The sequence below is a fragment of the Mus musculus genome, chromosome 9 (assembly GCF_000001635.26).
Source record: "Mus musculus strain C57BL/6J chromosome 9, GRCm38.p6 C57BL/6J".
NCBI lineage: Eukaryota > Metazoa > Chordata > Mammalia > Rodentia > Muridae > Mus > Mus musculus.
Genome location: NC_000075.6, coordinates 55,918,100 through 55,940,683, shown reverse-complemented (window position 1 = coordinate 55,940,683; position 22,584 = coordinate 55,918,100). Strand labels below are relative to the sequence as shown.

At 39.4% G+C, this 22,584-nt stretch overlaps 1 protein-coding gene across 6 annotated transcripts in view; it reads left to right on the top strand.

The window, feature by feature from the left end:
• The first annotated feature begins 2,462 nt into the window (after positions 1-2,462).
• Positions 2,463-22,584, top strand: part of Scaper (S phase cyclin A-associated protein in the ER) — a 388,343-nt gene continuing 368,221 nt past the window's right edge. For 2 of the 6 annotated variants that reach the window (NM_001357652.1, NM_001081341.2), the window contains exons 1-3: positions 2,565-2,614; positions 19,346-19,418; positions 21,097-21,160. In NM_001357652.1, coding sequence (NP_001344581.1) covers positions 21,155-21,160 — 6 coding nt within the window. In that variant the 5' untranslated portion in view covers positions 2,565-2,614; positions 19,346-19,418; positions 21,097-21,154. Of the gene's footprint in view, positions 2,615-2,687; positions 2,772-3,485; positions 3,605-19,345; positions 19,419-21,096; positions 21,161-22,584 lie in introns of those variants that run through there. The other 4 variants (XM_030244384.1, XM_030244383.1, XM_011242747.3 and 1 more) reach the window with 4 other exon arrangements.

Sequence of the window (22,584 nt, the reverse complement as noted above, 5' to 3'; positions counted from 1 at the left end):
TAAACATAGATTCTTTTCTCATACAATATAACCTGAATACATTTTCCTTCCTTCTACTCCTCCCAGTTCCTCCCCACCTTGTCTTCCATCCAGATCCACTCCCTTTCTGCCTCTCATTAGAGAAGAAGAGGCTTCTAAGAGATAATAACAAAATATAACAAAAGAAAATATAGTAAGAAAACAAAAACCATCATATTGAACCTGGACAACCCAAGACAACAGAAAAATAAAAGTGCCTTCAAAGAGAAGGGACAAGTATCTGAGACCCACTTCTTCATACTTTCAGGAGTCCCATAAAAGCACTAAACTGAAAGTCATAGTATATATGCAGAGGATCTAGTAAAGACCTGTGTAGGCCTTATGCTTGCTGCTTCAGTCTCTGTGAATTCATATGAGCTTTGCTCAGTTGTTTTAGAGGGTCGTGTTCTCTTGGTGTTCTCTCTGTTTCCCCAACTCCTGTTTCCTCTTCCTTGGGTTTCCCTGGGCTCTGCATGTAGTGGTTTGATAGAAAGACATCTTGTTTAGAGCTGTGTTTCAAGTTCTCTCTCTCTCTCTCTCTCTCTCTCTCTCTCTCTCTCTCTGCGTGTGCATGCATGTGTGTGTGTGTACACTATATGGCTGTTAGTATCTATATTTGATCCCATCTGCTTCATGAGGAAGCCTCTCTGATGATGGCTGAATAAGGAAGGCACGGATATAATCATTGTTGCTGGATATTTGATCACACTGTGAACCCCAAGATTGTACTGGAGGAAAGCTGTTTCTAGGTGTGGTGTGGCTCAGTCCTAACCCACACCTTTAACCCAAGAGCTTTCTGTTTGTTGTAAACAGGATTAAATGAAGTCAACCATAGGTCAGGAGGTGGAGCAAGTAACCAGCTGACAGGGAGTGAACACAGGACAAAACTATAGAGAGCAAGAAGTCAGGAGGACTGATAGATGCACAGGAAGTAGAAGGGAGGGACATCAAGTTGAGGGGCATATTGGACAGCATGGAGAAGAATTGCCTTTTGGGATGTCAGCCTTAGAGCATTTAGCTGGGTGCTTTCTCTGCCTCTCTTAGCTAGCAAGCTTTCACCCCAGAATCCGGCTCATGAGTCTTTATTGGTAAAATCTAATGTTTGAGATTTTGTTAAAAGCAACAAATCACTATCTTTTCTATTTGGTTTTGGGGAGAGTTGTTGACTGGTTTGTTGGGATTGTCACACTGTATTCCATGGCCTTGGTTTCTGGTAATACTGCCACAGAGACAAAGCCTTCAATATTTGGGCCTTTGGGGAACATTAAAAATTCAAACTACTGCAGGTGGGGATTTGCAGTAAAGAAATCACTAGTGACTTTAGAAAAGAATCGGAAGAAACCAAACTGCAGTAAGTCCAGACCTGAAGAGGAACTGAAGTAGTGGAGATATCTTGCAAATTGCAAAGTACAAAGGGCAGGCTATGAGGGGGAATGAAAACATGTTGAAGTGAGGGCTGGTGGTTGGGAGATTTGAAGTGGAAAGAGATTGAAGTTGTTTAAATGCTCATGAGAATAAGAGAAGATAGTAAACCAGAGAAACAAGACCCTGACCGCCATTTATATTGCACTAATTCTTCCTATCTCCACTTACTTTATTACCAATAGTGCTTATCATATAACTTACAATTTTTATTATTTGTGTTTCCTCCGAGCTCAAGAACAAACATTTCCTCCCTCCAGGATTTCTTTTGGGGGAGGACCTATTTTGTTCATTTATGACTCTAAGCAAGCTAGTAGAGCTAATGTGGCAGGTCCTTCATAACTGTTTGTCAAACAACTGAACGAATGGGTTTTCTAAGAAACCAAGAGGCGGAAGGACCTAGAAGGAGCCTCTAATACAGCGTGCACCTGCTTCCATAACTCTTACCCTCTTAAGGGTGAGGCAGATGTCAGTGACCCGTTAGCTTCCCACCTGTTGTAAGAAGTGTGAGCCAAGTTAGAATCTCAGAGTCATCTGGACGAAAAGCTGCAGAAAATACTCCTTGATATTGTACTGTGACGGGCATAGATTGTTTTCCATTTAGTTCACAACTGTGGTTTAAATACCTACACATAATCATCTTGCACTTATTGTTGTCTTTGAAATAGCTTAAGCCTACCTTTTAGGTTTTTGTAGTTGGATCCTTCCAAGCCTGGCACCGACATTTGAAACAAGCCTTTAAGTGGAGACTAAGCTCCGCTTGGCTAAGTCCCAGGTGCTTTAGTGAAAGATTGTCACACACATTTCTTGAGGTCTTTAATCGGTGGGCTGTGGTGGTAAGACACGCCGGAAGAAAGCTGAATCCGAGAAAGGGGCCAGTGTGGACAAAGCTGAGGTAGACCGTCAGTCCAAGAAAGAGAACAGCACTGAAGAAAAAGACGTTCGTCGGTACAGAGGAAACTCTTACCTTTCTACTTGAGCGCGCAAGAAGTGAGCCTAGCTGCGCCTGCGCGAATGGCCCAGGACGGCCTAGGGGGAGTGGCTGGGCTTCGGCTGGCGTCACGTGGTGCGCCGTCCATCCGCCCCGCCCGGTCCTCCGCGGCCGCCCCGCCCCACCCCGCCCCTTTCCCGCCGGGACGCTGGGAGCCGCCCCAAAGTAAGCTAAGCCTCCCGGGTAAGTGTCCGCGAGGGGCGCGCGTCGCCTCGACCCGGACGGGCCCAGGAGGGGCGCGGGCAACCTGTGTTGTGGGGCTGAGGGGACAAGATGGCGGCGGAAACCCTTCCACCTCCTCCCTCACCTGGGCGTGTGACCGGGGGAGGGGAGCCGCGAGGTGGACTGAGGAGGCCGGGCCAGGGTGGGGAGGGTCGAGCTGGCCCCGGGGCAGTGAGGGTCGTGGGACTGGGACAGACCTCAGGCCGGGCCGGGGTTAGGGTCGGGGCAGAAGACTGTCTCTAGGGGGTAGCCGAGCCTACTGGAATGTCCCTACTGCACGAGTGAGGGGTCCTCAGAAGCTGCTGCTTGCCTGCATTTGGCAGTTAATCACTTTCAGCATCTTTCCCTCCAGGGCTTTACCACACTTTCCATGAACCTAGATTCAGGCATTAGCTATCTCAGGGAAGCATGGAGGTAAAAAAAAAAAAAAAAAAAAAAAAAATTTTTTTTCTTCCCATTTTACAAATGTTTACTTGAGGCCTCAGGTGCAAACCGAAGGCCTCTCTCACCTGAGAGCCTCCTACCTCAGCGTCCTTGCCTCTGTACTTTATTAGCACTCCCCTCTGCTCAGATTTGCAGTCCTGCACACAGAAGCAGGTTAGAGTCAGTAACTGACTCCAGAGAGTTTGGGGCTTGTTAGAAAGCAGCCAGAAAATTGCTCCCCAAGCAGCACCTGCTGCTGTCCCAAAGGCTCCCTCTAAGGAGGTCTCACTACCCCATGGGCTGCCTCCTGCTGCTGGTGGACTGTATTTCTCACGTGTGTCGCGTTATTGTCTGTGGAATAGCAATTTGCTACAATCATCTTCCTGAACAGAAAATAATTCCCGGCTGCAATTTACAGATTTATTTCATCCACATCACATGGGAGAAGAGTGAGATAGATGCTGTGGACGTTTATAAATGGGAAACTTGAGGCTCAAAGAGATGATTGCTTAGCCTGATCACTTGCTGGTAATGTGGCAGATTTCTGATTTAAGATAGAAAAATAAGCACAGCACTAACCCACCCTGTCCTATGTAGGTGCTTTGAATTGGTAAATTTTTTTTCCTGTTAAGCATGACTTTCTGCAAGATGCTTGCAGATTGATTTACAACAAATACACCAAAATGACTTGAGAATGTCCATTGACATCCAAATATCTTTAGTACAAGAGCCATTTTAAAATGTCATGTGGGAAATTATGTTGGTGGGAAAAAGTGTGATGTGGCTTTTTTCCTTTGGTTTCCATCATTTGGATACGATCCATGTCATAAAACTAGCAGAAATAATGTTTCTACAAGGAACTGCTTCTCGTTCGTCATAACCCTTAAGCAAATGCCCCATCCTTCCTCTTTCTTCATTCCCTTGAGCTGCATTTGTAAAATTCTCTCCTGTTAGTCTGTTTAGGCTGCTATAACAAAATTATCTTAAACTAGAAAATGTATAAAAATAGTGATTGGTTTCTCACAGTTCTGCTGGGGAAGTCTAAGATGAAGGTGGTAGCTGATTCTGTGTTTGGTGATAGATAACCTGCTTCCTGATTATAGATGATACCTTCTTTACCCTTACATGAGGAAGAATGGGGGTTTTCCTTTAACCTCTTTTAAAAGGGCATCGTCCCATTTATGAAGACCCTCACTCTTAATTACCTCCCAAAGTATTCACCTAACACTATCAATACTATACTTTGGAAAGCTAGGGTTTCAACATGAATTTTGAGGGGACATAAACATTGAGCACATAGCACTGTGATTAAATTCCTGATGTGTTATGTCAAAACCAGGGTTGCTATATAAATGTTTTATAAATAACTTCGGTGGCTAGGTTCCCAAGGTGTTACTGTTTTACACACATTCCCCCCTTTCCATTGTGCTCCATAGATCTTAAGAATCAATGAGGATTGACTTGATAGTGAACCTTCATGAGTGCTATGTAGGAATGATTTAAAGATAAGGGGATGGAGTTCTGATGCTTTCTTTTCATCTTCATGCACCCCCTCTCCCCCAACCCAAAGCACTTTAAAAAGAAAAGCAGAAATCATTTGTGGATTACCTGTAAATATTCTTGAATCACTAGAAATGGATGATGTCGGGGTTAGGGGAATTTCTCAGTAGGTAGAGTGCGGTGTAAGCATTTAAGTTCCTGAGTTCAGCTCCTCAGCACTCATGTCAAAGTCAGGCACATGGGAGCACATCTGTAATCGCAGTGCTGGGAACGCAGATGTAGAAGGATCTCTGGGAGCTCCCTGGTCAGCAAGGCTAGCTTAACTCACTGAGAGACCTGTACCCACATTTCCCTACTAAAAGGTAGAGGGACTGGAGAGATAGCTCAGTGGGTAAAGGGCTTGACTGGGGTTTGAGTCCCACAAGTCACTTAAGAGCCCGATGTAGCAGTATACATCTGTAGCCCCAGTACTGGAGTGATGGTGGTTGTGGCAGAGACAGGTAGATCCCAGAGGGCTTGGTGGATAGCCAGTTGAGGTGAAACAGGGAGCTTCAGGTTCAGTGAGAGACCTTGTCTTAAAAAACCAAACCAAACCAAACCAAACAAGATTGAGGAAGATACCAAATGTAGACCTCTGGCCTTCACATTTGCACATGCATGCATACACATGTTATCCCTTCCTTTCAACACATGCAAACAATAAGTGATTGAAAATAAAAAGGAAATGAGTGAGTGAATAAACATCTCACATTAACTGTTGCCATCCACGCATATGCATACCCGCACACATATACATACTCCTACACACTGCTGTTATATGCTAGGTAATGTAACAGACTTCTCTAATGGTACAATATACGTATTGTGGAATTATCATTTCTGAAACTGTAGACATAAAAATTACAAGTGACTGGAGCTGGAGAAATGGCTAAGAGGTTCGAGAACACAATTTCCTTTTCCAGAGGACCCAGGTTCAATTCCCAGCAACCATATGATGAATGGTTCATTACCAGTCTAATGGGATCATTACCAGTTCTGGAGGACTCTAGCACCTCTTCTGGTCTTATGAGCCTTTAGTCTTCTCCAGACATGCAAGTCATGCATAGACATACTTGTAGGCAAACATCCATGCACAAAGAATAATAAAGTAAAAAAAATTAAAAATTAAAAAGATCAAAACATGGCTTGTTCAATAAAAATTAAATCAGTATTCTTTTCATATATTTTAGGTTTTTTTCTGGGTGGTGTATCTTTTTTTTTTTTTTAAACAAGTATTTTTGGCTAAGTCCCAATATGGTGCTAGTTAGTTGTTTTGCTTTGTTTTTTGTATTGTTTTTCTTTATTGTAACCTTGACTAATCATCTAGGAAGAGGAAACCTAAATTGAAAAAATAGAGAAGTGTGTGGGGCATTTTCTTAGTTGATGATTGATGTGAGATGGTCCAGCCCACTGTGGGTGTTGTCACTTTTGGGTAGGTGGTCCAAGATAGTACTAAAAAGCATGTGAGCCACCCAGGAACAAGCCAGTAAGGAGTGTTTGTGACCTCTGCTTCAGTTCCTGTGTCCAGATTGAGACCTACCCTGATTTTCTTTCATGAGAGACTATGAGCTTTAAGCTGAAATACACTCCCCCTCACAATTTGCTGTCTTATTACAGCAATAGAAAGCAAACTCCAACAAATTTAGACAGAAATTTGTGGTTCAGTGCTAGAGCTGCCCTTAAAAAAAATTCCATCTCTTACATATTAAGGGTTTTATTAATGTTGCAAAGTAGCTCCTTTTTATTTGTATGTACTGGTCTAGGAGGAGATAGGTGGGCCTCAGGGGCCATTCCCCAGGAGCTGGCCACTTTGTGTTTGAGACTGGGTTTTTACTGGGACCTGGGCCTTGCTTACCTGGCTAGGCAGATTGGCTGGGCAGCAAGTCTCAGCAGTCCTCCATTTCTGCTTCCCTGCTTCTGGGGTTACAATTATAGGTAACCATACTTGTTGTTTGTTTGTTTGTTTTGTTTTGTTTTTTAATACTGAGAGTTGAAATCAGATACTCATGCTTGTGTGACAAGCACTTTACTGGTTGAGATATCTTTCCAGCTCCTGTTTCTGTTACTTTGAATCAGGTCTTTGTAGCGCAGAGTGACCTTAATTTAAATAGTAGGTTCATTGTATATTTTGGAGGCATGCAGAAGTGGAAAATGAACTGCTATATATCAGTCTATTTGAGTAATTAACACATGATTGATATTTTCCCATAAAAGCTACTCACCTGTACATTTTATTTGTAAAGATTTTGGTATATTGGCCTGCTTTTAAATACAGTGTAGCAAACAAGAGATTGTGTTGCTATTTTTACTGGGTCATGCCATATTGACAGGAAAAATACTTTTTGGTTGATGTATTCATGGTGATATATACTGAAGCAATTGAAAAACTCTTTAAACAGTAAGGAATTATGAAGTTTCAGTATTACTCTTAGAGATACTCATTTCTGCTCTAATACACTTAAGTTTGTACTAATCAAAATTGTGAAAAATTATTCATAACTTTAGAATATACCTATAACAAGATTAAGTACAAAACTCAAGAAAATATTCATACTTTTAAAAAAGCACTCACTCATCCCTCTACTACCCCCAATTTTATGTTCTTTTTCTAATATTTTATTTATTTTTAGTGGCTCACTGACTCCAATTTGTGCTGCCTATAAGTCCTGGGTGTGGGGCCATCCACTGGATAGGGTTGAGCTCCATTATTAAAGAAAACTGACTCTCCCTTCCCTAGAAGCCATTTAGGGATCATAGCTCCTTGGGAGTGGGAGCTCAGGACACTTTTCATTCTGTGCTAGAATGTTGACTGGCTTTATGCTGTTCAGGTCAGATGTAGTCAACAACAACTGCTGCGAGTGCATGAGTGCAGTGCTCCTGTCATGGCCAGAAGACACTGTTTTGCCCCAGTCCTCCATGACCTCTAACCCAGCCAAGTACTAACCTGTGGGTTTGCCATTTGAGACATAGCACAGTAATAAAATTATCTAAAATGTAATCCATTGTATCTTACTGCTTCTGTTTGGCACATTTTAAAGAATCGTTTATATCACAGAATGTACTAGCACTTCACTCCTTTTTATGAGAACTAGCATTCCATTGTGTAGGTATCCCACATTTTATTTACATGTTGGACAATTCTTGGTCATATGTATGTTCATATTTTTAGTTTTTAGGACATTGCTGTTGTGGACATTCTGTGTAAGTTTTGTGTGGTGTTGTGTTTTCATCCCATGTGAGTGAATATAGGAGTGGAATTGTTGGGTTGTATGGTAATTGTATGCTTAATTCACTGAGGAACTGCTAAATGCATGCTGTGGTAGGTTAGCTGTACCAGTTCACTTTCCCACTGCAGTGTGGGCAAAGTTCCAACTTCTTGGTTTCCTTTGACACTCTAGTCCTGTTTTTTTTTTGGACTGTAGATACTTGGGTGATGTGAAGTGATACGTCATTGTGGTTTTGATTTGTTTTTCTAATGGCTAGTGACTTGAACATCTTTTCTTGTGCTCATTAGTAATTTGAATATCTCTTTTGCAAAAATGAGAACATGACCTAAATAGTGCTACTATTTTAATTTGAAATGTGTTTCACACTTCTGCTCTTTTTGAATTATTTTTTAAAATTCATGTCATTAAAGGGATTGCTTCCCAGAGATCCTTGTAATCTTGAGATGCTCTGTTGTGAAGCACATATTATCTACTTGTGTTTATTAGTGCACAAATTATAGTAGTTTTCTTTTGGTGCAAAGAAATATCTTGGATTTTCCTAGGAGAAAGAAAATTATGAATTTTTCTTTTAAGAAAAGACTTTGCTATGTAGCCCAGGCTGCCCTCTTAGAATTCTTCTGCCCCAGCATTGTGACTGATTTCAATGTGGAGATAGGGGTGAAAATCTGTGTGTTCAAGGCAAAGTGATAAGAATGGTAGGATTCAAGAGATTATGATTCCATTTGGGCCATTCTTACCCTGTTTTTTGAAAGTGTATCTAAATTTAATAATTACAGGTCTTTGGTTTTTGCAATTGTAGGATAGTTATTGTTCAGAAAATAAGGAAACTATTGGTAAACATTCCCTCATAATCTGTGTATTATACAGTTACCAGGTTTTGAATGGTGGTTTTGTGTTAGGTTTTTCACACAAAATTTCATTGCTTTTGAAAATAACCTGATGGGGTAGATATTTTACTCTCATTGTCTAATTGTGAACTAGTAGTTAAAAGCAGTTAGATAACTTTCCTAAAGGTTGTATTAATTTGTACACGGCAGCCTTGGGGTATGTGTGAATCTGACTTTAGAGATCACATTCTTTTTACTGTTTCCTGTGACTGACAGTTCAGTCTTTCATTGGGTACCACAAATCTTCTCTCTTTCCTTACAGCTAAGTTCATGGTCATAGGATTTTGTGTCTGCTTGCAAAGTGTGTGTATACTAAAGCTATCTTTACTGGGAAGGCTTGTAGAGTTCACAGCTTCATAGACTAGTTCTGGAATGACTGAAAAGAGATATTTATGCTTAACCAGTGAGCTGTACAGTGCTGTGTTCTTTCTCGTAGAGTCTTTTGAGTGCCTAATCTAAGGAATTCCAGTAGGGGAGAGGTCTTCAGATATTGATACTGACCCCCAGGGCCTTGAAATATGAGGGAATTGGGAGAAAGAGTGCCTGGTTTTCTGTGATATTTCAGAAACTATTAGGGGATCTATATGTCATCTGGTGGAAATTCTCACTCTAGAAAACTATCATTTAACTTTGTAAAGATGTTATTTTATATTGTGGAAGGGAAGAAGTCCTGAGGGAGTAATAACATATCTAAAGTTATATAATTATGATAATGGTAAGTAGTTAAATTGGAAGTCAGTCCCACAGTATATACTCTTCCCTGATGTATGTGTTTATTTCAAAATACATGTATCTTCATAAATAGTTTCCTGATAGATTTATAGTAGGGTTAGCTATTAATTTTTCTAATTGTGCCCTTTTAAAAACATTCAGGTATAATTTACCTAAGAAAAATGTAACCACTCTAAGTGTTTAGTTCCTTTAACAGTGACAAATTTACAATAACTGTGAGCAACTACTCCATTTGTAAAACATTTGCTTTTTTCTGTAATTTTTGTTTTATACGTATGGGTGTTTTGCCTGAATTTATGTCTGTACACCATGTACATTCATTCAGTGCCTACAGAAACCAGAGGAGGGCACTGGTTCCCTTGGAACTGGAGTTATAAGTGGTTCTAAGCCTGTTTGTGGGTGCTGGCAATTGAACCTGGGTCCTCTGGAAGGGTAAAGCATGCTCTTAAACATTAAGCTATCTCTCAGCCCATTTGTTGAATATTTCTATCCTCCAGGAGGTTTGTGTCCCATCTCAATCCCTCCAAGCAGTTCACCTTTTAATTAATTAATTTATTTATTTAATATTTATTATCATTTATTTGTTTACATTCCAAATGATACCTACCTTCCCTGTTACCCTTCCACAATCCCCCCCCCATCCCATCTGCCCTCTCCCCTCTACTCTTTGCCTTTATGAGCGTGCTTCTCCACCCACTCACCCACTTCCGCCATCAAACTTCCACAGGATCAAGGGACTCCCCTCTCATTGATGTCAGATAAGGCCATCCTCTGCTACACATGTATCTGGAGTTATGGATCCCTCCATGTATACTTCTTGGTTAATGGTTTAGTCTTTAAGAGCTCTGGGTGGTCCACTTAGTTAACATTGTTCTTCCAATGGGGTTGCAGTCCTCTTCATCTCCTTTGGTCCTTCCCCTTCCTCTTCCATTGGGGTTCCTGAGTCCAGTCTGATGGTTGGCTGTGAGTTTATGCATCTGTTTGGTGAGGTGCTGGTAGAAGCACTCAGAGAACAGCCATACCAGGTTCCTGTCAGCAAGCACTTCTTGGCATCAGCAGTAGTGTGAGGGTTTGGTGTTTGCAGATGGGATGGATCTCTAAGTGGGGCTGTCTCTGGGTGGTCTTCCCTTCAGTCTCTGTTCCATTTTTTGTCCCTGTCTTTCCTTTGGACAAGAACATTTCTGGGTTAAAATTTTTGAGCTGGGTGGGTGGCACCATCTCTCAACTGGGGCCCATGTCTATCTACTGGAATAGTGTTGTGGGAAATACTAAAAATGAACTGCCATGTTCCTGCGCTCCATTCAGCTACTCTCTGACCACCAACTCTCTAGAGGGGCTGGAGCTTCCTTCACTGCCATACCAGCCCCATGCAACGACCATCCACCCCCCACCCCCATTCAACTGCCACAATACCTAGCAACCCTGTAGAAACAGAACTCTAGAAGCTTATAATTAACAAGTCATATTTATAAATATCAATAAATTCTCAATTCACAAGATGCCAATAATTTCAGAACCAACTGATAATGATAAAAGCTGCCCACCTAGATTAGACAAATCATCCCAATTATTTTAGCCTTTATGCAACCATAACTACCTGTGGCTATTTAAAACCACGTGGGATCAGGATCTTCTTCCTGTCTGCCTCCATCTTGTCTTCTCCCTCCTTTGAGTAGCTCTCTGTCTCTGCAACTCTCCCTTTTCCCTGTCCAATCACAGGCCTCCTGCTGCCCTACTATTTTAATGCAGTTGGATAGGGAAAATCCTGCCACATATCATTCTTTCTGTTTAAGTAAATATTAAAAAAAAAGAACTTTTCTCTCAAAAATATAAATTGAGCACAACTATTACCATTTTGTAATTTATAAAGTATTGGACAGGGGAAATCCTGCTACACATTAGATCTTTACCAACCCTACCTCCGGTAGAGGGCTAATATCCAAAATATACAAAGAACTCAAGAAGTTAGACTCCAGAGAACCAAATAATCCTATTAAAAATGGAGTACAGAGCTAAACAAAGACTTCTCAACCAAGGAATCTTGAATGGCTGAGAAGCCCTTAAAGAAATGTTCAACATTCTTAGTCATCAGGAAAATGAAAATCAAAATAACCGTGAGATTCCACCTCATATTAGTCAGAATGGCTAAGATCAAAAATGCAGGTAATACCAGATGCTGGTAAGTATGTGGAGAAAGAGGAACACTCCTCCATTGTTGGTGGGACTGAAAGCTGGTAAAACCACTTGGGAAATCAATCTGGTGGTTCCTCAGAAAATTGGAAATAGTTCTACCTGAGCATATACCCAAATGATTCTCCAACATATAACAAGGACACGTGCTCTGGGCATATACCCAAAAGATACTCCAACATATAACAGGGACACATTCTCCACTATGCTTATAGCAGCCTTATTTATAATAGTCACCTTTTTTTTTTTTTAAAGCTAGGTTTACTTTTGCCTTATATGTAGCTTTATATGAATGGAATCATTGACTATTTTCTTGTTTGTCATTTCTTCCTGTGGGTGTAATGTCTTGTATTCCTGTGTTATGTGTTATGTATATAAGTAGTTCATTCCTTTCTGTTGGTGAATAGTATTCTGTTACATGAACATACTACAATTTGATTATTATTCTGTTGATTGATATTTGAATTGGCAACAAGTGCCAAGGGAAATGTGCTACCCACAGTGGGTTGGGTCATCCCACATCACATAATTCAGACAATTCTGCACAGATGTGTCTACTACAGTCCAACACAGTATGGGCAATCCCTCACCAAAACTGTCTTCCTTGCGATTCTAGATTGACAATTCTGGTTGACAATTAAAGCTAACCATCACAGAATATTTAAGAACTAAACTCTTTAGAAGTTTTCAAGTATTACTATTAACCATAGTGTCTATTCTGTACAATAAACCTCTAGAATTTTGTGTCATTTAATCTGTATCTTCCTACTTCTCGCTCTAGTCTTCTAGTTCCTGGCTATTACAATTCTTCTCTCTGATTCTATGAGATCAGTTATTTTATATTTCACAAATAAAATCACACAATATTTATTTTATGTGCTTGGCTTATTTTTCTTCGCATAATATCCTCAAGATTCACCTGTGTTGTTGAAAATGACAAGATTTTCTTTTTTAAAGGTTGATTACTATACCATACCCTCTTACAAATAGCACATTTTCCTTATGTATCATTCATTGACAGGCACGTAGGTTGATTATCTTGGATTGTGATTAATGCTAAAAAGTATACACTTTTCAGTGTAATGCAGCTATAACTTTGATATTATTATTTTATTTCCTTTAAGTATTTACCAGTTGTGGTGGTTGTTGTCATATAGTATTTTTGAAAACTATTTTAAGGAACCCCTGTACTGTTTTCCATAAAGGTTCTGCTGATTTATGTTCCAAATAATGGCGTAAATGACTTCTTTTTTCTCTTAGAGTCTTTGAGATAAATACCATTTGATGCTAGAGTATAATTTTCTTGATGGGTTGTTTGGGTTCAGTAGTCCTTAGAGTTCTTGCATCTATATTCATCAAGTGTATTGGCTTGTAGCCTCCTCCATCTTTCCCTTCCATATGTTTGGCTTTGTCATCAGTGTAATATTAATAATATAGACTGAGGTTGGAATGGTTCTCTTCCAAATTTTTAGAATAGTTTGATAATTCATAGCAGTCATCTTTAAAATTTGGTAAAAATTAAGCAGTAAAACCATCTGGTCCTGGGCTTTTCTTTGTTGTGAGGCTTTTAATTCAATCTTATCACTTATTATTTATCTGTTCAGGTTTTCTGTGTTTTTATAATTCTGTTCTGGCAGGTTTTAAGTGTCTGTTAATTTATTCACTCCTATAGGTATTCTAGGCTATTCATAGAATTGCCCAGTGGTCTTCTGTATTTACTGTGAGATCTGTTGTAATGTTTTTCTACCTCTAGAAGAACAGTTTATTGCTCTTACTTTATGAGCCATTGCTTCAGCCCCTGAAACTTTTCTCAATTAATCTAGATAGGCTTTGGTATAATCTTGAGAATTTATATATAGATTCTCTCCTGATTGGTTTTTGTTTGTTTGTTTGTTTTTTGTTTTTTTGTCAACTAGACACAAACCTAGACATATCTGGCTAGAGCAGTGATTCTTCACCTTTGGCAAACCTCTGCCTTCAAAAGTACTTAAATTAAGATTCATAATGGCAAAATTACAATTATGAAGTAGCAGTGAAAATGATTTTATGGTGGGGAGTCACCACAATATGAGAAATTGTATTAAAGGGTTGCAGCATTAGGAGGGTTGAGGACCACTGGGCTAGAGGAAACTCGATTGAGAAAATACCTTCATCAGATTGCCTAATGGCAAGTCTGTGGGGGTATTTTCTTTCCATCCATCTATCTATCCATCTATCCATCTATCCATCTATCCATCTATCCATCTATCCATCTATCCATCTATCCATCTATCCATCTATCCATCTATCCATCTATCCATCTATCCATCTATCCATCTATCCATCCATCTATCTATCTATCTATCTATCTATCTATCTATCTATCTATCTATCTATCTATCTATCTAACATTATTCACTTTACATCCAGATTGCAGCCCCCTCCCTTCTCCTCCCAGTCCCACTCACAACCCTCCTCCTCCCATACTTCCCATGGGTACCAACCTGCCCTGGCACATCAAGTAGCAGCAGGACTAGGGGCATCCTCTCCCACTGAGGCCAGACAAGGCAGCCCACCTAGGGGAAAGGGAACCAAAGGCAGGTAACAGTCAGAGACAATCCAGTTATTAGGGGACCCGCATGAGGAGGTATTTTCTTGATTAATGGTTGATGAGAGAGGGCCCAGTCCACTGGGTGGTGGTGCTACCCCTCAGCAGGTGGTCCTAGGTGGTATAAGAAAACAAGCTGAACAAGCCATGGGAAGCCAGTAAGTGATATTCTTCCATGGCTTCTGCTTCAGTTTCTGTCTCCAGTTTCCTGCCAAGTTTCTTAGTCTAATCAGACATTTTTCTCTTTCTTTTGAAACACTGACTTTTAAATTAATTGATCTTACCTGTTTTCTGGACTTGTTAAAAATTAGTTCTGTTTTGATTTTTAGTTTTCTTTTTGATGTTGTTTCTTCGTCTTCGTCTTATCCCTCTCCCTCTTTCTATCCCTCTCCCTTTTAAATTTTCCACTCATTGTTTTAAAATTTCCTTTTAGAAATGCTTTTGCCATGTTCCTATGTGTTACTTGCTCTAGAGATGGTGGGACTTGGGAGAATGGAACTGATAGTGAGGGGAACTAAAGTCTTATGTAGTAGTCAACTTTATTCAGAGCATCAGACAGTTATTCTCTGGGTTAAGAGGAATCACATGAGTACACATGCACATATGAGTAAAGTGTGCAACTACAGGGCAAGCTGCATGTGGTGGACAAGTTACACAAGGCAAAACCATGTTTTCCCGTAGAGGCATATGAACAAATAACCATAGCCAGTGTAATGAGTAATCTGAAGTCAACTCACTCATGTCTCCTACACCTGAAAGAGGCACGAAAGCATGTTCTAAGAGTGATTTAGTGCTTTTGTAGAAACTGAGTCACAAGACTCTTGTTTTCCTGCAGTTTCTTTTTTTTTAAGATTAATTTTTTATTAGATGTTTTCTTTATTTACATTTCAAATGCTATCCCCTTTCCTAGTTCCCTCTCCAAAAATCCCCTATACCCTCCCCCGTCCCCCTGCTCCCCAACCCACCCACTCCCACTTCCTGGCCCTGGCCTTCCCCTATACTGGGGTCTAGAATCTTCCCAAGACCAAGGGCCTCTTCTCTCACTGATAGTTGACTAGGCCATCTTCTGCTACATATGCAGCTAGAGACAGCTCTGGGAATACTGGTTAGTTCATATTGTTGTTCCTCCTAGAGGGTTGCAGACCCCTTCAACTCCTTGGGTACTTTCTCTAGCTCCTTCATTTGGGGCCCTGTGTTCCATCCAATAGCTGACTGTGAGCACCCACTTCTATATTTGCCAGGCACTGGCATAGCCTCACAAGAGACAGCTATATCAGGGTCCTGTCAGCAAAATCTTGCAGGCATATGCAATAGTGTCTGCATTTGGTGGTTGTTTATGGGATGGATCCCTGGGTAGGGCAGTCCCTGGATTATCCTTCCTTCCGCCTCAGCTCTGAACTTTGTCTCTGTAACTACTTCCATGGGTATTTTGTTCCCCATTCTAGGAAGGAATGAAGTATCCACATTTGGTCTTCCTATTGAGTTTCATGTGTTTTGCAAATTGTATCTTAGGTATTCTAAGTTTCTGGGCTAATATCCACTTATCAGTGAGTGCATATCATGTGTGTTCTTTTGTGATTGGGTTACCTCACTCAGGATGATATCCTCCAGATCCATCCATTTGCCTAAGAATTTCATAAATTCATTGTTATTTTAATAGCTGAGTAGTACTCCATTGTGTAAATGTACCACATTTTCTGTATCCATTCCTCTGTTGAGGGACATCTGGGTTCTTTACAGCTTCTGGCTATTATAAATAAGGCTGCTATGAACATAGTGGAGCATGTGTCCTTCTTACCAGTTGGAACAGCTTCTGGGTATATGCCCAGAAGAGGTATTGCTGGATTTTCTGGTAGTACTATGTCCAATTTTCTGAGGAACCGCCAAACTGATTTCCAGAGTGGTTGTACCAGCTTGCAATCCCACCAGCAATGGAGAAGTGTTCCTCTTTCTCCACAAGGGCCAGCATCTACTGTCACCTGAGTTTTTGATCTTAGCTATTCTTCCTGCAGTTTCTAACAAACACTCAGAATTCTTGGCCGGGTGTGGTGGCACATGCCTTTAATCCCAGCACTTGGGAGGCAGAGGCAGGCGGATTTCTGAGTTCGAGGCCAGCCTGGTCTACAAAGTGAGTTCCAGGACAGCCAAGGCTATACAGAGAAACCCTGTCTTGAAAAACCACAAACAAACAAACAAACAAAACAAAAAACAAAAAACAAAAACAAAAAACAAAAAAGAATTCTCACATGACTCCATTCTTGGACTGTGTTCTTATATGTATGCTCTGCTATTTATATTTCCATTTTAGTTTTTTCCATGGTATTTCATTATTTCTCCTTTGACTTATTTTCTTTCTTTTTTTCTTTTTTTTTGGGGGGGGGGGAATGGGGTGTTTTGAGACAGGGCTTCTCTGTATAGCCCTGGCTGTCCTGGAACTCACTCTGTAGACCAGGCTGGCCTCAAACTCAGAAAACCACCTGCCTCTGCCTCCCAAGTGCTGGGATTAAAGGCACATACCACCACTGCCCAGCTCTCCTTTAATTTCTTTAACCTATATGTTATTGGGGGAATATGTTGTTGGGGAATATTTTGCTCAGTTTTCACATATTTCTGAATTTAAATTTTTTCTCATCATTGACTTTTATAATAGTTTCATAACATCTATGGTCAGAAAGAAATTATTACTACTTAAAACCTTGAATTTATTAACACTTGTTTTGTAGTTTAGCATATAATCTATCCTAGAAAATGTTCCATTTGTGATTAAAAATAGTGTGTACTCTGCTGTTGAGTATAATATTCTAAATATGTTTGATAGGTTCATTTGAGCTGTAGTATTTTTTTCCTTAATGATAGTATGCCCAGATGATCTATCCTTTGTTTAAAGTAGGGTATTGGGCTGATGGGCTGGCTCAGACGGGGAAGCCCCCTCTCTCATGGTGGATGGAGAGAATTGCTGTGGCACGCATGCATGTCCCCAGTAAATAAGTAAATGGAATCATTTTAAATGTGGAAGATTGAAGTCACTAGTATTAGTTCTCTATAATTTCCCTTCAATTGTTTTAACATTTGTCCTGTTTTGTTAGTTAATCTCAGTTTGGGATATATTTATGATCATTATATTTTCTTGATGAATTTACTTTTTTATTATCACTTCATGACTTTTTGTGGAAGTTTTTGACTTAAAATCTGTTTTATCTGGTAAAATACCTATGCTTTCTTTAAGGATGTTGTTTACATGGAATATCTTTTTTAACTCTTTCACTTTTTCAGCCTATTTTCTTTCCTTTTTAATTTAATGTTATTTTTAATTTAGTTTTTACACTCCATAGTCCATCCCCCACCCCCCATCAACCCTCGGACTGCTCTATATCCCACACTTCCTCCCCACCCCACCCAACCTTTAAACTCCCTGTGGCCTCCAGTCTCTTGAGGGTTAGGTGCATCATCTCAGAATGAACACAAACCCAGAAGTCTCTACTTTATGTGGAGACCTCATATCAGCTGGTGTATGCTGTTTGTTTGGTGGTCCAGTGTTTGAGAGATCTTGGGGGTCCAGATTAATTAAGACTTCTGGTCCTCATACAGGATCACCCTTCTCCTCAGCTTCTTTCAGCCTTCCCTAATTCAACAACAGGGGTCAGCTGCTTCTGTCCATTGGTTGGATGCAAACATCTACATCTGACTCTTTCAGCTGCTTGTTGAGTCTTTCAGAGGGTAGTCATGATAGGTACCTTTTTGTGAGCGCACCATAGCCTCAGTGTTTGAGAGTGTTTATGATTTTTTAAAAAATTGATTTAGCTATTCTTATCTTTTGATTGGGGAATGAAATCCATTTACAGTTAATGATATAGGCCCATACATTATAATTATGTTCTGATTTGTAGTTTTATCACTTTAAGATTCTTTCTTGATATTTTCCTTTGTGATTTTTTTTAAGTAATGATAAGTTTTGAATTTTTTATTTTGTTTCTTTCTATTGTGTATCTACTATAGGTTTTTATTTGTGGTTACTATAGACTTACACATAACATGCTGTAGTTTTAGAGTGTTATAAAATCTATAGTGTTGCTACAAATTTAACGTCAATTCGCTTATGCCTCTAATTTCAGCATTCAGGGAGCCAGGGCAGGAGGATTACATATTAGAGGCTAGCTTTGGTAAAATAGCAAGACCTTTTAAGAAAGCAAAAAACATCCAGGCTTGGTGTAGCATGCTTTTAATCCCATCAGTTGGGAGACAGAGGAAGTTCAATCTTTATGAGTTCAAGGTCAGCTTTGCATAGAGAGATCCTGTCTCAACCTTCCCTCCTCCTGTCCCCCCAAAGCCCCACAAACAAACAACAACAGTAAGGAAAATAAAAAAAACTCACCAGGCAAAAGCAATAAACACAAAAATAAAATTGCATTACCATATATGTTAATAATGTCACAGATTACATCTTCCATATATTGTGTATCTCTTAATAAATTGTTGGAGTTGGTAGGGTTCATTTATTTATTTTTTTGAGACAAAGTTTGCTCTATTGTCAAGACTAGTACTGAACTCCTGGCCTCAAGTGATCCTTCTTTCTCAGTCTCCCGAGGGTCTGGAATTACACTCACTCAGCTTCAGTTATTTGTAATGTTTGTTTGTATTTTAGCTTTCTTGTTAGAGTTAAAAGTTATTTTATACCATCACTATGGTTGTTTTATTTTTCATGTGGTTATCACACTTTCATTTCTTATAGGCTAATCTGGTGGCGATGAACTCCACAGCCCTTTTTTGTTTGGAGGATTGCAATTTTAAATAGGGCTCATTGAGAGAGTCACAGTTGGCAAAGACAGAGAGGGGCCCAGGCATAAACCTCTGAGGCTCCTGTCCTAAGAAACATAAAGAGGCCAGTGTGGCTGAGATGGAATGGATACTGGGAAGGAGCTGTAAAGAATGGGAGAAAACTGGGATGGGATAGGTGACTGCGAAGACTGTGTTTCACTGAGTAAGATGGAGTGGAGTTGTAGATTTGTGAACACCGTCAATACACTAAAAAAATACAGCAGTTTACCCATGCTCAAATCATGTACCGTGTCATACACATACTTAAAACTCATGTATAATGTTTTCACAGATCTGTGTTTCTATACCACCGTGGATTTTGGGAGATTGTGACCATCTTGAAAGATAACCTGTTCTCATTTAAGGTAACTTCCATTTTCTCTTTATTCCTCTACCTTTTAACTACATGGATTTAATTATTCTGGACATTTCATATAAATGAAATCATATATGTGATCTTTTATAATTTTTCACAGTGTATAGTATTTTCAAAAGTTCATCTGTGATGAAACATGGGAACTTAATTCCCCTTTACAGCCAAATAATTTATTATATTGTTTGGTTATATCACATTGTGTTTAATATTTAGCTGATAGGTATGTATGACGTTTTGATTATTGGTTAACAATGCTATTATGAGCATTTGTGTTTAAGTTGTGTGAGTGTGTGTGTGCACGCGAGCATATGTTTGCATTTGAGGTGCTGCTTTAAAAGTATATTTGTTATAGTGCAGGCACCTGAGTCCAGTGTCCCAAGCACACTAGGCAAGTACTCTCCCCTTTTGCCATACCCCCAGCCTGGGATGTATTTTAAAGGAGCATATTTACTTGATTAAGACTAAATGACCTAGGTTCTTCAAATGTTTGGTTTTATTGCTACTTTCTTTTGTTCAGTGGTACCTGTTACAGTGTTAGGTGTACACACACATGCACACACACACAGACACAGAGTTCTGTGTCTCTGCTTTGCTTTCTTTTTTTTTTAGTGAAAATTTGACTACATTAAATAGATTTCCTGAAAGGTAAGGTCTGTTATGTGTGAATACTTACATTAAAGTGATTAAAATATCTAGATAAAGGTTCAATTTATGGAAGTTCTTTTTTAAAGATTTATTTTTATTTTATATTAATGAGTTTGATCTACATGTTTATGTATGTACCATGAGTGTGCCTGATGTCCATGGAAGTCAGAAGAGAGTTAGAGTTACTGGAGCTGAAATTATGAATGGACCAGAACCTATGACCTCTGGAAGAGCTACAAGTTCCTATAACAATTGGACTATCTCTTCAGCCTCCATTTAATGGAAATTCTTAAGGAAAGGGTACACATTATTTTCTTTATTAAGTTGAGTGAGAATTATTTAAAAATGAAATAGAATAGAGAAGACAAGATTGGATTTCTTACAATAGGGATAAATATTCATGACCTTTTTCTTTAGTTAAACAGTATGAATTGGGTCAAGATATAAAATGTGAGGCTAGAGAGCAGCTCAGCATTAAGAATACCCGTTACTCCAGGTTTGGTTCCTAGTAGCTACAGGTGGCTTATAACCCCCTGTAATTCTAGTTTCAGGGGAGTATGAAGCCTTCTTCTGGCCTTTACCACAGATATGCTTTGCACAATCATTAGGCACACTCTTATATACATTAAATAAAAAATAAACTTTCAACCAAGCATATAAAATGTGAATGTGGCATTTTGTGTTTAGAGTTATAATAAAAAGAAGCTTGATGTCTCTGAATTAGGATATACTCTGCTTGTCCTGTAATTAGTATTGTTCTTTTCCTATTTTGTTTTTATATTTTGGAGATTAAGGTACTATTCAGTGTGAAGTATTTAAAGCCTGTTGTATCTTATATATCCTAGTAGACAAAAAAAATGTAGTTTTATTCATTTTTTTTTTTTGTATTTAAAGTAATGAGGAACTTGGAAGGTGAGGGATTTTTACCTTTTAATGATTATATTATGATTTGATATTAAAGCTATGACTAAGTATATATACATATATATATATGTGTGTGTACAAAATTTTTTTAATTGTAGGAATTATAACCTATGGGATTATGTGGTAAATGATCTTGCCTCGGAAGAGAATTAAAGAATGATGGTAAATACATCTCTTTTTATCATATTTATGTGTTTCTTTGTTTATCTGTGTCCACATGTGCCATAGTGTGTTTGTGAGGAGATCAGAGAGCAGGCTCCAGGAGTTGATTCTCTCCTCTGTCACGTCACGTGGGTCATTGGGCTTGGCAGCAAGTGCTTTTACCCACTGAGCTGTCTCGCTAGCTGCTATGATGGAGCTGTTTTAAAAACCAACTTTAGGTTTTTTTTCTTGCTTGTTGTTTGCTTCTCTTTTCCTACTCCCTGCCATCTGTTTGTCACTTTTAGCTTCAGTCTTACTGCTGTTTGAGGAACTGCTGCTGCCTTGGTCTGGTCTGACACTTGGGGGATGTGGGGTAGGAAAACAGTTGAAAGCTATCTTTTGGGGCTGGTTTAATTCAGGATGGCCACTGATATAGGGGTCCTAAGAACAGAAGCAAACATGTTCTCATCCGTTACACTTTTACTACCCAGTATTTTCAAGCACCTCTATACAGCTTAAACCACTCAAATGGAGCACTTAGGAAGAGGGAATGCAGTCTTGCCTAAGTCCCTCCTTTGGTAGATTTGAAGATAGGAGTAAGTCCCAGAACTATGTAGACTGTGGTCAGTGTTTTGAATATTTGATTTCTTAGAGTGTATCAGGCAGGATTTGAGTATAACCTATTGCTGATGTTTATTGCTTTTATTTGAAACATTAAATATTTGAACAAGACTGTAAAATCTCCATGTAACACTAGGTGGCACACTTTAACTTTGAGTAAAAATTTTGTTGGTCTCTGAGCCTGAGTAAGAATGCTGTTGAAATAGCAAAGTATCTGAGACTCACTGACTGCATTTCAAACCTTGGTGCTTATAGTAAGATGATTAAAATATTTATGTTACTGACATGTTTATAAGAATTAAGTTAGCCCGAGCGTGGTGGTGCACGCCTTTAATCCCAGCACTCGGGAGGCAGAGGCAGGCGGATTTCTGAGTTCGAGGCCAGCCTGGTCTACAAAGTGAGTTCCAGGACAGTCAGGGCTACACAGAGAAACCCTGTCTCGAAAAACAAAACAAAACAAAACAAACACACAAAAGGAATTAAGTTGTTAGAAATGATCAGATTTTGAGTTTTTACTGAAAGGAGCCCATTTAGCATGTTACAGAAAACATATGTAATATAAACTGAATAGTGTCCCAGGCAAATATAAGATGAATAGTAATATTTTTACATGTTAAGTATTAGAATAAAGAGTAAAAACAAAGTTTCAAGTTGGTGGCTTTTTTTCTGACTATGTCTTTCTGTATTAAGTATAAAAGAACTAATGCTGTTCTTCATAGGAGAAAGGAGCATTCAGTCTGAAGTCTCAAGTTTAGTATTACTGCAGTCTTGAGACTGTGAGCTCATCTGCTTTGAAAGCTCGTTTCTTTATGAGCACTCAAGTT